The 13,708-nt window shown below is 32.4% G+C and overlaps 1 protein-coding gene across 1 annotated transcript; it reads right to left on the minus strand.

The window, feature by feature from the left end:
- Positions 1-216: 216 nt before the first annotated feature.
- Positions 217-9,155, minus strand: LOC112009260 (protein ENHANCED DISEASE RESISTANCE 2). The gene is made up of 21 exons (XM_024041595.2): positions 8,688-9,155; positions 7,756-7,830; positions 7,589-7,642; positions 7,442-7,507; positions 7,300-7,361; positions 6,896-7,023; positions 6,776-6,822; positions 6,600-6,700; positions 5,863-5,958; positions 5,727-5,791; positions 5,558-5,629; positions 4,857-5,009; positions 4,489-4,751; positions 3,355-3,418; positions 3,062-3,237; positions 1,972-2,073; positions 1,718-1,768; positions 1,500-1,643; positions 1,307-1,402; positions 1,004-1,105; positions 217-618 (listed from the first exon to the last, which is right to left on the minus strand). The coding sequence occupies exons 1-21, from the start codon at positions 8,838-8,840 to the stop codon at positions 526-528; spliced, it is 2,163 nt and encodes a 720-aa protein (XP_023897363.2). The 5' UTR covers positions 8,841-9,155; the 3' UTR covers positions 217-525.
- Between the last annotated feature and the right edge of the window lie 4,553 nt (positions 9,156-13,708).

A 13,708-nucleotide genomic window follows, 5' to 3' on the forward strand; every position in this document is an offset into this window, starting at 1 on the left:
AGCACTTCTTGCACTGTTCATGGAACATGAACAGTATAAATAGGAAAATGAACAGTGCTAAACAGTAGTAAACAGTAACCGGAAATTTTTTTTTAAAATTGTTTTCAGTTTTTAATTTATAGCAAAATAAACGATATCCAGACGCACACTTAATGTTAGCTTAACTTTCAGATTGGATTCACATATCCAAGTGCAAGTTCTTATGCCCATAACCAGTTAATATAATGTTTGCACACTGTTTATTATTAGTATGAAGAACCTTTTACATTATTTAAAATTAATGTTATACAAATATACCAATCACATAGGAATGCTATTGTATTTTACTATTAAAAGTTGAATTGTTCCACCTTATAATCATAGTTGCACATTATATTGCACCCAGAGTATTGGATGGAAAAAAGGGCAGTGCACAAGTTGATTTCAAGAACATTGCAAGTCTCTCTTGACTTCATCTTTGTTCTGTGCTTGAGTCAAACTACATAACCTGTGCTGCAAGGATGTGTGAGATTTTCTAGGTCAGGATCACGATTTTAGCCGGACTGATTTGGATGCATCAAGATGATTAAGTCGACATGTTCCAAGTAGTTCTTCTGGAAGCTCCTCATCTGAGTTGCCCTGCAAATTTTGGTTTTTGGGTCATACATGTGAATACTTTGTTCCATCAAGTGTTTTCAGCTCATATAGATATAGTAAACGAAAAGCTACTTAATGCTGTCCCTATGTTGCTTTTCAATTGCTCATAATCCATTAATCCAAACTCAATGTAAAATTTCTAAGCTTTTAGCTTATTTTGATTTCTTTATTCAAATTTTGTGTCATTGATATAGTTTGTTCCATTGCATATTTAGTTTGAAAGTTGCTTGCTAGTCAGGTAAAATCATTTGTTTGTAGATTTATCTGGATCCAAAATGGTTATCTATCTATCTCTACATATATCTAATAAATAACTATGGATGTGTGTGTATACATATATATTATTGTGAAAGCTTGGTCGTTTTACCTGTATTAAGAATGCCATTTCTATGACCAAATTGTTCAGGTATCCAAGAACAAGACTGACCACCCCCCTTGCCACTGTTGAAGACCCAACATCAATTTCAAGCTGGTTTTAAACACAATGTAAGGTTAGCATTTCATCACATAACAACCAACCAAAGAACATCATTACAAAAGGATTCTAGTACGTTGCGTACCATACTAGTTAGCACATTTATTAGAGAGAGAGAGAGAGAGAGAGAGAGAGAGAGAGAGAGAGAGAGAGAGAGGAATTGGAGGAAAAAACATGATTATTGGTACAACTTACCTCCAAATAGTTTTCCCCACGAAAATAATTTATATTGAGCGCTTGACCCACCAAGCACGCTTTCTTCCCAACACTCTGCTTGACTATCCATGATCCCTGAGAAAAAAAACAAAATTGCATGCAATGCAAAATGTGAAAAATATGGCCATGTGATTCTACAGTATATGCTTCTGCAAACTGAGTTCTTACTAACCTTAGAAATATATGGTATGAGTTTAAATCTTGAGTTCCTAAAGGCATCATCTCCATTGACGAAAGCATGTAGCAACAGATTGTCTTCCAAAGGAGTTTTCATCATGTAATATAGTGCCAAGGTATACATGGTCTTACCAGGGACCTGATGTGTGGAAGTTTATAGTAAAATTCTTAATCTTGACGATGATGATGATGAATAATTTGAATAAAACTCACCTGTATGTTAACGATGAAGAAGAATTCTGGTTCACCGCGTTCTAAAGATTTCTGGATGAATCAGTAACTTGTATGAGAAGAACTAATTTCCAATTATATGACATGCTTTTGTTTTTGTTCACGCAGTTTGTAGAAATGCTTATTATCCTTAACTCTCAATCATTGGAAAAGTATATGGAATGCCCATAAAAATAATAAAATAGAAAAAGAAAGAAAGAAAGAGAGAGAAAAATATATAGAATGAGAGGTCAAACCTGAACAATACTACCACAGCGGCTAGCAAGATCATCTTCTCGCCGGTCAGATTTTATCCAATCTGCACCAACCATTTGCATCAGCGTGTCTTTTGCTTTAATCTGGAGAAGAAAATCTTATTTAGTCCAGACTGCAGAGTAGGAAATAACAAAAACTGAAGCTTTGTTTCAAAACAGAACATTGATAACTATGATATAATGAGGCCTTTGAATGTTTGACTCTGAGTATTAAACCAATATTGTAACAAACAGTTTAATCTAGGTTCAGATTAAGAAAATGAATCTGTAGTGTTGGTCTGGATCATCTCTTTATTTACATTTTTTATGTTCAAAAGGTAAGTAAGAAGGATCCTTAATCAATAGTCACAACCCTTGTTCCACTTGTTAGACTTGTAATCATCTTTTTCATTCCTTAGTGTTAGAGATATATTAGCTTATTAGCATAGGTCCAAACCTAATTCTACTTTGTGTGCAAGCCAAGCCCCTTACTTGTACTACAAGTTTATTAGTCTAGGGTTTAGTCCACTATATATATACATGTTATAATTCATTGTAACAAAGGATTTGTACTACACTCTAATATATTATTAATGTACCCTTTTAGGGTTTCCTTCATAAATATAGACCGTTCGGCTGAATCACGTAACCCTCGTGTTATTGTGTTCTATACTTTATGCTTCCGCTTCCATACTAGCATCTTCAACATGATGTATCAATACTAATATTTAAACACTTAGCAAGATGATGACGATCATGAAATATACAATAACATAATTACATGCATGATGTAATGTAACAGATTCAATTTGAACTGACCGAATGTCTAAAGTCTTTGGAAGCCTTGTATAATGGCACCATTCAACTCAAAGTCAGAGAGTAAAACAGGTGTGCAGCTACAATATATCTTTTATTATTATTATTATTATTATTATTATTTTATAACAGCTACAATATATCTATTTCTTCATGTATTGAGTAACGACGACTTCAGTGCAGGTCAATATTAATTTATGTTATAAGCTTTCAAATAATCTAATGTGTGTCACATTCTCAGTTTCTTCTCAAACAATAGCTAGAACTGAAAGACTACCTTTTGATGGTCATGAAAATAATTTTCTCCGCGTATTAAAAATGAAGAAGGATCAGCTGCTGCCCAACTGCAAGGAGTACTACAACTTGGGTCTCTGTGAAGAGTGGTTCCATAGGAGCATGTTATACTGTCTTTCCTGCCCAAGTCAGGTAACCCCACATAACCCTTCTTCTGAACTGCACCAAATTTCGATCCCATTCACAGTCAGAAAATAATCTAAAGTCTAAACGTACAATTTACACGTGCTATCCCTTTATCATGTTAGGAGCTCTGGCTACCATAACAAGACTTACCTGCAATTTCATGCAATCTTTTCACAAAACTAGCAGCTGATGATAGTCTAGGCTGGTATCTATTCTGCACATATTTTCAAGAACATTGTCATTAAACAATAATTTACACTAATAGACAGAATGATATATAATTGATCATTAAGGGAAAGGTTAGAAAGTCCCAGGGAAATTAAGTAATTCCATCTTGCTGTAACTCTTGCATAGCATTTGATTGCACAAGTTGGTCCCAAATGCTCTAGGGTAATGAATTGGACTGCCTGAAATTCATGAAAATCGATATACTTCCTAACCGCATATAGAAACTTGGAAGTAACTCATGTCCAGTAGCGAAAATTTATAAGGCAAGCAGATCTTAACAGGAAAGCTTATCCCAAGACCAATTGATAACATAAAGTGAACCAAAAGTCTCACTGGAAGTGAACATAAAGATGACCACAAAGATAAATACAGCTTTCTAAAATCTCTTCTTTAGAATATTCACCATACTTTAAATCTAAAGGGAAATGACAACCAGATATTTAATAATCATCCATCTATGTTAGTCATAACAATTGTGAATAAAAAAGGGAGAACATCTTCCCATCCTTGCATTTTGAAGTACTCCTAAGTTTATTGAGGAATAATACCACCATTTAAATGTATCATACTAATTTTCCCCTTCATAATACATAGTGACAAACATATATTATTCTAAAACACTATGGGCATTACTACCCAAAAAAAAAAAAAAAAATCCTTGTAGCTCAATGACATTGCTTGGCCTTTTTTATGAGGAGAACTAAGGTTCAAATCCCCTTTCCTCCACTTGTTGTACCAACTGAATTAAAAATAAAAAAAAACACTATATGCATTCATGTCAGAGGCCCAACCCAGAGACCTAAATTAATGTTCTCAAAACAAAAGTCCATATTATGAAGGACATGTTACAATAATTCAAGCATTACATAACAAAAGACATATATTCACCTCAATTATGCACATGAACAGAAGACATATATTATTCCTCTGTTAGCAGCAAATAATGCACATGAACAGAAGACAAAACTTGGGCCAATAAAAGCAAAGCCCAAGTTTGTGAAGCTTATTTAAACTAGTATAGGAAAGTAAAATCTAGTTATAGTGACAGTTAAGTACCGGAGAGTGCACTTCTCCGCTCAGGCCAGAAGGCCACTCAGTTTCAATATGGGCAGAGTCTGGTTCAGGAACATCAAAGAACTCATCAGAAGCATCATTCCGTCCCATTAAACTTGCATGGATAGAAGGTGGTTTTCCGAACTCATCCCCTATTGTGCGTTTGTCCTCCTCACTTTGGGGCAACCCAATATCTCTTGTCGAATCTCCAGATGCGAATTCAAAGGAATGATTTCCTGCTTGGGCTTTAAACATCTCCCCTAATGCTGTAAAATGCACAAACAGAAATGGTCAGACCTATTTACAAGTTAAATATGGAAAAGTTACAAGGAAGAAAAAGGGAAACTCTTATCAAGTACTAAAAAGAGTACCAGCAACTCTCTCAAGCATTCTGATTGTTATAGATCTTGAAATTGCAGATGATGGACGCAGATACATTTTCCAGAGCTTCCAATCAATAGCAAGCATGTGTTTTAATAGTGAATGTTTCCCCTGGTTGACAGGAGTTATTACAAATCCTCCACCTGAAAATAGTCTCATTCTTTAGTAATATTATATATATGTTTGACACAAAATAAAATTTGATTAAAACACAGAAAAGAAGTATGGGAAGCTTTGCAAAATTAACTCTTTAGTTTATCCACCAGTTTAGTGTTAAACTAAAAATGTTCTTGGACATATGTCGAATCCTAGAGCCATGCACGTAAAATATATGTTTTACAGAGAAAAAAAAAGGGATTATTCCTCCAATTTCCTCTCATGCGTTCTAAATTAAGCATTGCTAATGTGACACAGACAAGGAAATAGCCTATCATAATGGTTAGCATCATTTAATAAACATTAATAAAAGGTAAAAGGACATGCTTTGGTTTCATATTCAATTTACAAGAGATGTCCAGGAGGGAAGATGTAGAGAGGACAACTAAAGATCTCCATTTGGGAGCATATTAGGTGCATTTGCAATCTTATTGAAAGAAGTTAAAAGAGATAACTTTTATGCATCTGGCACATAAACGGGCAGTGTCACCAGGTATAAGAACAATTTAAATTTGAAATTCAAAGCATACATTACTTTTAACACAAGCACGAACATAGCCTTTCTTTGGACGACACTTCTTGTGAGACACAGAATGATAAAGGATTACTGTGACAGAATTGGATAAACAAGGTTAGTGCGTTGGAAAATTTAGTAACGGCTCCAAAACTCTCTGATATATTCAAATCATTCAGAAAGTTATTACCATATGTGCCATCATCCTCCCTTCTCCAATAGCGCCGCAACAGTAAATCTCTTCTCCTCATCCCCCTGCAAACAATGATATGTTAACAACATCTTATATTAAAGTGAATACTCTTTAAAGAGGTTCCGAATCTGACCGAGGTAGCCAATTGCTGTATAGCAATTTGTGAACAATATCTGTGTGTCCATCAATGTGCTCAATCACGCTGCCCCGATAAAAACTAAAGTCCCATCTGCAAGACACTCGGTAATTCAACCTCTGGAATGAAAACAGTCCATTATCAGGAGGAAAAAAAGTCTCTACTAAACAAATGGCAGTAGGGGATTAGTGTCTGCAAGTCACAACTGCCATGGTGATCAAGCTGGAAAGGAATAGAAATGAAAATGAGAAGCGAATGGGAGTTTTGTTAGAATTGTGTTTAAGTAATTAAATTCACAATTTCCTAAAGTTTAAGTTTTGGGAGAATTGGTAATTTAACATGATATTAAAGCAGGAAATCTTGAGTTCAATCTTTGTCTTTACTCTATCTCTCATTTAAAATATTAAAAATCCCACATATTGGGCTCCCACTTATTAAGAGGAAGTTTAGGCTCACACATGAGGGGGAGTATTAGAATTATGTTTATGTGATTCAATTCACCATTTCTTAAAGCTTAAACTTTTAGGAGAATCGGTAATTTAACGAGTCTATCTAATTGGGTTACAAATTTTGTGAGCATTGGCAACATGTATATGATTTAAAAAGAAGGAATATTCTTATTACATAATTATTTTCAGTATTAGCATCAAATAATGAGAATTGACTATTGCAAAGCTTTTCATGACACTAGAACTTAAATGTAGGAAGTGATGATAACATTTCAGCAGTCGTACTCTGATCTTGAGTGACCAAGAGACATAAGTGTTCGAAAAATAGCCTCTGAAGCTCCATCAATCACACTAACTGCCATTATTGCCGGATGATCATCCCAATGCTGAGAAGAGCAACATTTTCAGCCAAATAATCAATTAAAATAATCATGAACTAGTGAATCAAAAGAGCAACTCACCCTCCCATAGGAATCCCAATCTTTTGCTTCTTTGAAAAGCCGTAATCCTGCAATAAGTAATGAAAATTCAGAACATACACATGTAAGCTTTGAAAGAGCAGATATGAAAAGAAGTCTTACCATTCTGAAAACCAAAAATTTTCCATGGTGAGGATGCAATAACATCAGATGTCATTGCCTCCAACAGCATGGATGACCAAATAGTCCAATCTATTGGCCTTTCATGTTCTCTCTTTGAACCATCCAATCTGTTGAAAGAAGAAATTAACTGATAGAAGGGGCACAAATAATATAACTTTAGAGAATATGTGTGTGTGTGTGTGTTTATTTGTGCCAATAGACAGGGATGTCCATTCCAAATCATTATGACATGATGATATCAACATACTTTTACCCAAACAATATCACAAACCTGAAATTCCTGAAAGGGTTCTTATTTATGATATATTTTCTTCTTCTGATTTAAATGATTTATTAAATAAGCAGTTCATATCCGTTAAGTTATATGCTGAAGATCAATATACCTTAAAGATGAGCCCTTCCTCTTGGAACAATCCACACAATTCTTTGTTTGATTTGGCCACTCCTGAAAAATGCAGTAAAACATAAGGCTTTCATCACAGAAAAACCAGTAGACTCATAGGTTACAACTTAAAAGATTGTAACCTTTAAAGCAGAATCTTGCAACGAACGTATCCATCTTGCTGCTTCTTCTGGACTACTTGCTCCCAACTATAGTGTTGAAATTGTAAAGATTATGCACCATATATTGTAAAATAAAGATAAATATATTTGCATTGGGATTTACCACACCTTTAACCGATCACTTTGATTGGAAGTATTATAAAGTGTGAAAATGAAGATTACCTGCAGTTGCAAATAAATTTTAAAACAAATATGATAGGAAAAAATATATCTTTTGAGGGGTCATAAATACAATCCATATTTTCTGGAAAAGATAGAGAAGCTAAAGTTCATACTTTTGAATGAATGCTCTCTCTTCCATTGTCTGTAACCCGAATGCAGGAGTCAATTATTGCACTTCTAACTGGCTCCTGAAAAAATGAAAAAGAACAGCTATAGTTAGAAGCTGTAAATTAACAAATGGCACCCTTCAATATGCTGTTCATGAAAGTAAAATAATTGGATAATTAGTCAATTTTTATTGCATTTCATTTACATAGCTATAGTTATTCGATAAAGTATTAGAGAATATCAGCTTCAACATTTGATTGCTGTTTGATCATAGCTTTCTGAACGTGTGAACACCTTTTAAAGAGAGATTAGTACCAATCGGGCAGAATGGAACAAGACCAAGGGGAATCCCCATAGGAACTTCATTTGTTTCAAATTCAATTACTTCCAACTCTTACAGTTTTATAGGAGGTAAAAATTTCATCTTGAAATAAAACAGAAGAAGGCTAGGGAAAATAAAAACATTAAATAATGTAAAACATCCAGTAGTCAATATAATTCACCTACATGGAAAATTAAACAAAGGCAACACCTTGTAAATGCAATACAAGTTATTAATATTATGAATTAACCAATCATGCAAAAGAACCACAAAACAATTTCAACAAAGAGAAGAAGCTGAAGCACCAACAATTAAGGATTAACCAAAACTCAAACAAAACCACCTACTTGTCTTTGCTTAACAATGCTCATACATGAATAATATGATGAGTTGATAACCCAATTCATATATTCTGGAAAGACAAAAAAAGAAAAAGAGAAAAAGACATAAACCAAAACAACAACAACAAAATCACAATGTATATCTAATTCTAAAACATGGGTTCAAAGTTCAAACTCTCTGAGAAAACAGGGTTGGAATTCCATTAACATCATTAAAAAAAAAAAAAAATGCAAAAGGAAACACACAAATAGCAAAAAGAAAAAGAAGGAATACCTGTCTCTCAGAAATGGGTATCCCTTTGTAGCACCTAAGGCAATTGTCTTTGAAAACAAAGTACCTTCTGCGTGCGTATTTTATCCCAATCCGGTTGGACCGAATGAGATACAGCCAACCTTCCGTTATACCATTATTTTGCAACATACCCATTTGAGAGATCACACAAAAGTCAAGTTTTTTATGTTCAAAACCGTGAACCCATTACAGAGTTTTTAGTTTTTTTTTTTTTTTTGCAAGTTATGGTACCAGAAGAACCAGAAGCCAAGGTGGCTTTATATGCATGTGTAATATATATATATATATATTAAGAAAACATTATGTAGAAATATGAATGAGAAATTAAGAAGAATGTTTCTCTGATTCCAGCTAAGGGAATCAGAGAAACAATGGTGGAGAATTCCAGTTCAGGCACTGAAAATGCCTTTGCCTCGTTTTCTCTTCTTTATTTCCCAGGTTCTCTCTTCCCGTTTGAAATATAACTAATTTTGGCGTGTAAAAGAGACATTGGATAACTGAAAGTACAATGTTCTCCTTTGTTTATTTACTATAGGCTATAGCTACTATTTTTTTTTTTATTTACCTTCAATCCATATCATGCCGTTAAGTTTACCACAAGGACATTGCTTTGAAAAGTGAAAAATACTTAAATTAACGGTGAGATTGGACAAAATTATATGAAAAGACTATTGAAAAGAATTAAAATTAAAACAACCAAAAAGAAAAGGAAAAAAGTAACTTAAAGGAGTTGAAAACATATTAAAGTTAAAAATTGTAATTTTTAATTTAATTTAGTTTTTTTTTTTTTTTAATTTTAATTTTCTCAAGCAATGTGGCAATATTTGAGGTTTTGCATTTTGATAGGCAAAACAATTCAGCTCTGCATGTAATATAGAGGGTGGGTGAATTTTGTTTATGTTTGAAAATATAATAATAGAGTAAGTTTTACAATTTGACATAAATGATAAAACACCATTTTTCAAGACAAAGTGTGAAAGTATGATTTTAAAGTCAAAAGTGAATAAGGATTTTCATACTTTCAGAACTTTTAATGAAAATCAAAGATGTCATCATCATCATCGTTACATCTTTGTTTAGTCAAATGGGTAAAGTGCATACTATTTATGTAGTATTTTGGGGGGGAAAATATATTGTATATAATGGGATTGCTTTGTGTTTTCTTTCCTTGCAAACACGATATAAGTAGATCAAGTTAGATATCAAGTAATAGGATGTAGTAGACACATGAACTGACGTGTTTATGAGTTATGTTCATTGAGGAATAAGATGTAAGTGTTGTAGTATGTAATATCATCTCATATAATATGTAATATAATAAAAGTTAGGTTTTACATGTTTGCTTATGTTAGCACATATCACACATCACACATCACACATCACCCTTTACCACATAATTCATTATATATATATATATATATATATAACAATTGTTCTGAGACTCCAAAGCCAGAAGTTCTAAAAGATTTAAAATACTAATTATTAATTTTGTTCCATTTGAAACTTTACTATAAAAATTATTACTAATGTGAAATTATTAATGTGAGATTTTGTTATATTTTTATTTTTATAAAAGTTATATTCGTTTTATTAACTAAACTGTGTTAGCATATTATGATTTTTACCTGTTTTGCAATTGATTATGATTGTATCGTGTTCGTTAAGAATAGCTGCATTCAAGATGTAATATTTAAAAAAAGAAAGATATAATGTCTTTATTAGCTGACTGTCATTATGGAATGCAATTGGTAGTGATAATAATAATTGTTAATATCATAATTATTTTATGTTCTTGATCAATTTCTCTCACAAGAGCAATGAAAAAAAAAAATTATTTGTTATTTTTCTCCAAATTATAAAGAAATTCAATCAAACCCTATTAATTCATGCGCATAACAATGTGGAAATCAATGATTTAAGAAAGAGAAAAGTAAGTATCAATGATCTAAAGATCTTAGCGTGCATATATTTGTAAATGGAATAGTTTTTGCACCTTGTGAGATGGAAGATATATAGTTATGTTAACAAGTGCCCTTAGGGCAATTGTTAATAAATCATTTTAAAAGACACAATTTTTATGGAAAATATAAAAATGCAGTAAAAAAATTAATTACTTCTTCATTTTTTCATATAAAATGTTTCTAAAAATATATATATATTTTTTGAATCGATCTAAAAATAGTTTTTAAACTAATACCTTAGGATATTTATTAACTTTCTCTATGTTTTGAAAATGAAAGCAACATAGTCCTTATTCATCAAATGATCATATAGGTATGACACCTAATTAAAAACACCATAGAGTAGCTTAAAATGATCAATATGAAGAAAGATGACTAGTAGTCTAGTAAGGTCATCATCTTTGTTTGTAGTAATGATTAATCATAAAAAATTCTGTGTCTAAATTTTTTTTTTTTTTTTTTTAGAACTTTTGGAACACAATTTTAGTAATTGGTTAGGAAAGAAACATAAATGCCTTAGGGCCCAGTAGAAACGAAATGCTGTCTTATTTTCTTAAAATAAGATTTGTGCTACAAAGGTGTCTAAGTGTATGGTGCCCTATCTATTTGATTCATTCGTTCTTCTAAATTTTTTTTCCAAATTCCATGAATCATCCAAATCTTTTACTTGGTCAAACCAAAGTGACAAGTGACAACCCTAATTTACTCTCTCTTTTCTACATGGTTAGCATTACGAGGGCTGTCATGGGTTGAATTGGTTACTTTTTACTATTTTAGAGCTTTTGAAAAAATTTAAAAAAAAAATCAAATCAAATCAAATCAAAGTTCAGACTTTATCCTTGTCTGTGTCAATGCGTGTGACAATTAATTTCCTAATATTTGAATGAATTGGGAGGAAATTCTTTTTATTTTAAATATTCATATTTTGATAGAGTAATGCCAGAATTTTTTTTAATAAAAAACCATAATTATTAACATGATAAGTTATTAGTGAAATAACATAATTTTCATATGAACTTATTATTAATTCAACTTTTATAAGCATCAATTATAACATACTATTATCTTATAGTTGTGTAAAAAATTGAGAAAATTTTGAACATTTAAACTTATTGATCGTGATAAGTTTAGATTGATAATAGTTGGAGGAGTTCAAGCATAGCTTGGTTAGGGACTTGGGGTCTTTGATTGGTAGAGGGTTAGACTAAAAAGTTAAGAGACATTGAATAAAAAGTATGCCACAGGACAATTTTTATGCGCAGTAGCATAATTTGATTAGCCTCTTCTTCTTTTTGCGTCCCCAAGACAAAGATTGAACCAAATAAGTTCCCACTTCTCCAAAAATTAAGGCAACAAATAGCCATTGTAACCACTGAAGTTTGTCTATCATCACCTTTGAAATGAATATGCTTAAGAAATTAATGTTCACATTGAAGTTGAACCCTATACCTACTATATGTTGTGCGCAGACTACACCATCAGTTCATTACTTAAAAACTCTTAGATTTTTTGGGTTATTTCTGTGCCATTATCACTTTGAAGTAAAGGTGATAAGTGGCATGAGAAGATGAATAGCTTCGCCAAAGAGTTAGAAAGTGGCATATCCCAACAATTAATTGGTTCCTATACTTCCACAATTTGCAATTATTTGTTGCTTACTACAATACTACTGTATTGGTAGCTGTAATTCCATTCCGTATTACTTACCTAATAAAAGAGAGAAATTTTAGTAGCTGTAAACCCATTCTTCTCATGATTGCATATGATCACTGAGACTAAAATTAAAATGGAAACTCAGTGATTCAAAGGAAGTTTGAAAAATGTACCAAGAAATAAGAAAATGAGGAATATGTTATATTGATAAGTTGTGTAAAGTATCTACTTCTATGATTGTCAAATCTAAATCCTATAAGTTTGTTGATAAGCTTTAGGCTAGCAACCCATGTGAAGCTCTATGATATAAGTTTTTGTAATCTTCGTAGCTGCTGCCAAATGATCGTTTGAGAAGATTGAACCCAGATTGAAATCCATTTAAAATTTATAAAATAACTTCAACTTGTAATACTCTTATCCATACATTGCATAAACTCTGTGTCTTCACACACACAGACATGGTCCAAACATACTGGTGGCTATCAAGAAAGAAAAATTAGCATAATGAGAAGGGACTGAAGCTATGATGTGGTGTTTGTGAATGTAAGATTTGTTTGAAGCCAATTGGCAAAGATGAGAGGTCAAAGTGTCAAAACTCTATAGTCATCTACTTCACTCTTTAATTGACAAAGGAGTCAAGACACCGCGGGGCACACATAATGGCCCAAGAAATTGGTCTAAAAAGGCAAGAATTAAGGAATTAGGAAGATTAATTTGTTTTAAGTGGTGTCAAAGGTACTAAAAGTTTTACTAAATTAGTCTTACAAACTAATATATCACCAATTAAATAGAGACAATTCAAAATTTAGTTATGAGGTGGTTGAAATCCACCAATCACATTCATTGTCACATCAGTTTGTAAGTTTTATGTTGTCTTGCAATTACTTTTTAACATTTTATATTTGTTTTAGGTGGGCCTATTCGACATGATCATAAATTATAACAAAAGTTAACTAATCCAATTTACTGTTCCGGGAATAATATTGTCGATGGCAGTCAAACTTGCAAATTTACTTTAGGCATGGAGCTAATTGCCTAATTGTCTCTCAAATGAGCCTATCTAAAGGTTGCCTATTGCCATGTGCACTGTAGGCTTTATTTTAATGTTTTTTTTAACAGTTTCACCTGAACCTTTATTTTCTGAACTCAAATGATGAAAGAGTCCCAAATTCATTTTGCCAGCTTTGCGCTTGGAAGTTTTGTATTTGTATTTTTTTTTTAGTCACCAAATGACGAAAGAACTCCAAATTACAAGTGTTGGCCTAATGAAATCTTGAAACAGGAGTGATTTTTAACATAAGAGCTCTCTGTGGACTTTGTCTGCACTCAAGATTTCTTTAAACCCAAGTCTTGCGAGACCTACTCGTATCATTGGTCTCCTGGTAAGTC

Source organism: Quercus suber, unplaced genomic scaffold, assembly GCF_002906115.3.
Source record: "Quercus suber isolate HL8 unplaced genomic scaffold, Cork oak 2.0 scaffold_3B, whole genome shotgun sequence".
Classification (NCBI taxonomy): Eukaryota; Viridiplantae; Streptophyta; class Magnoliopsida; order Fagales; family Fagaceae; genus Quercus; species Quercus suber.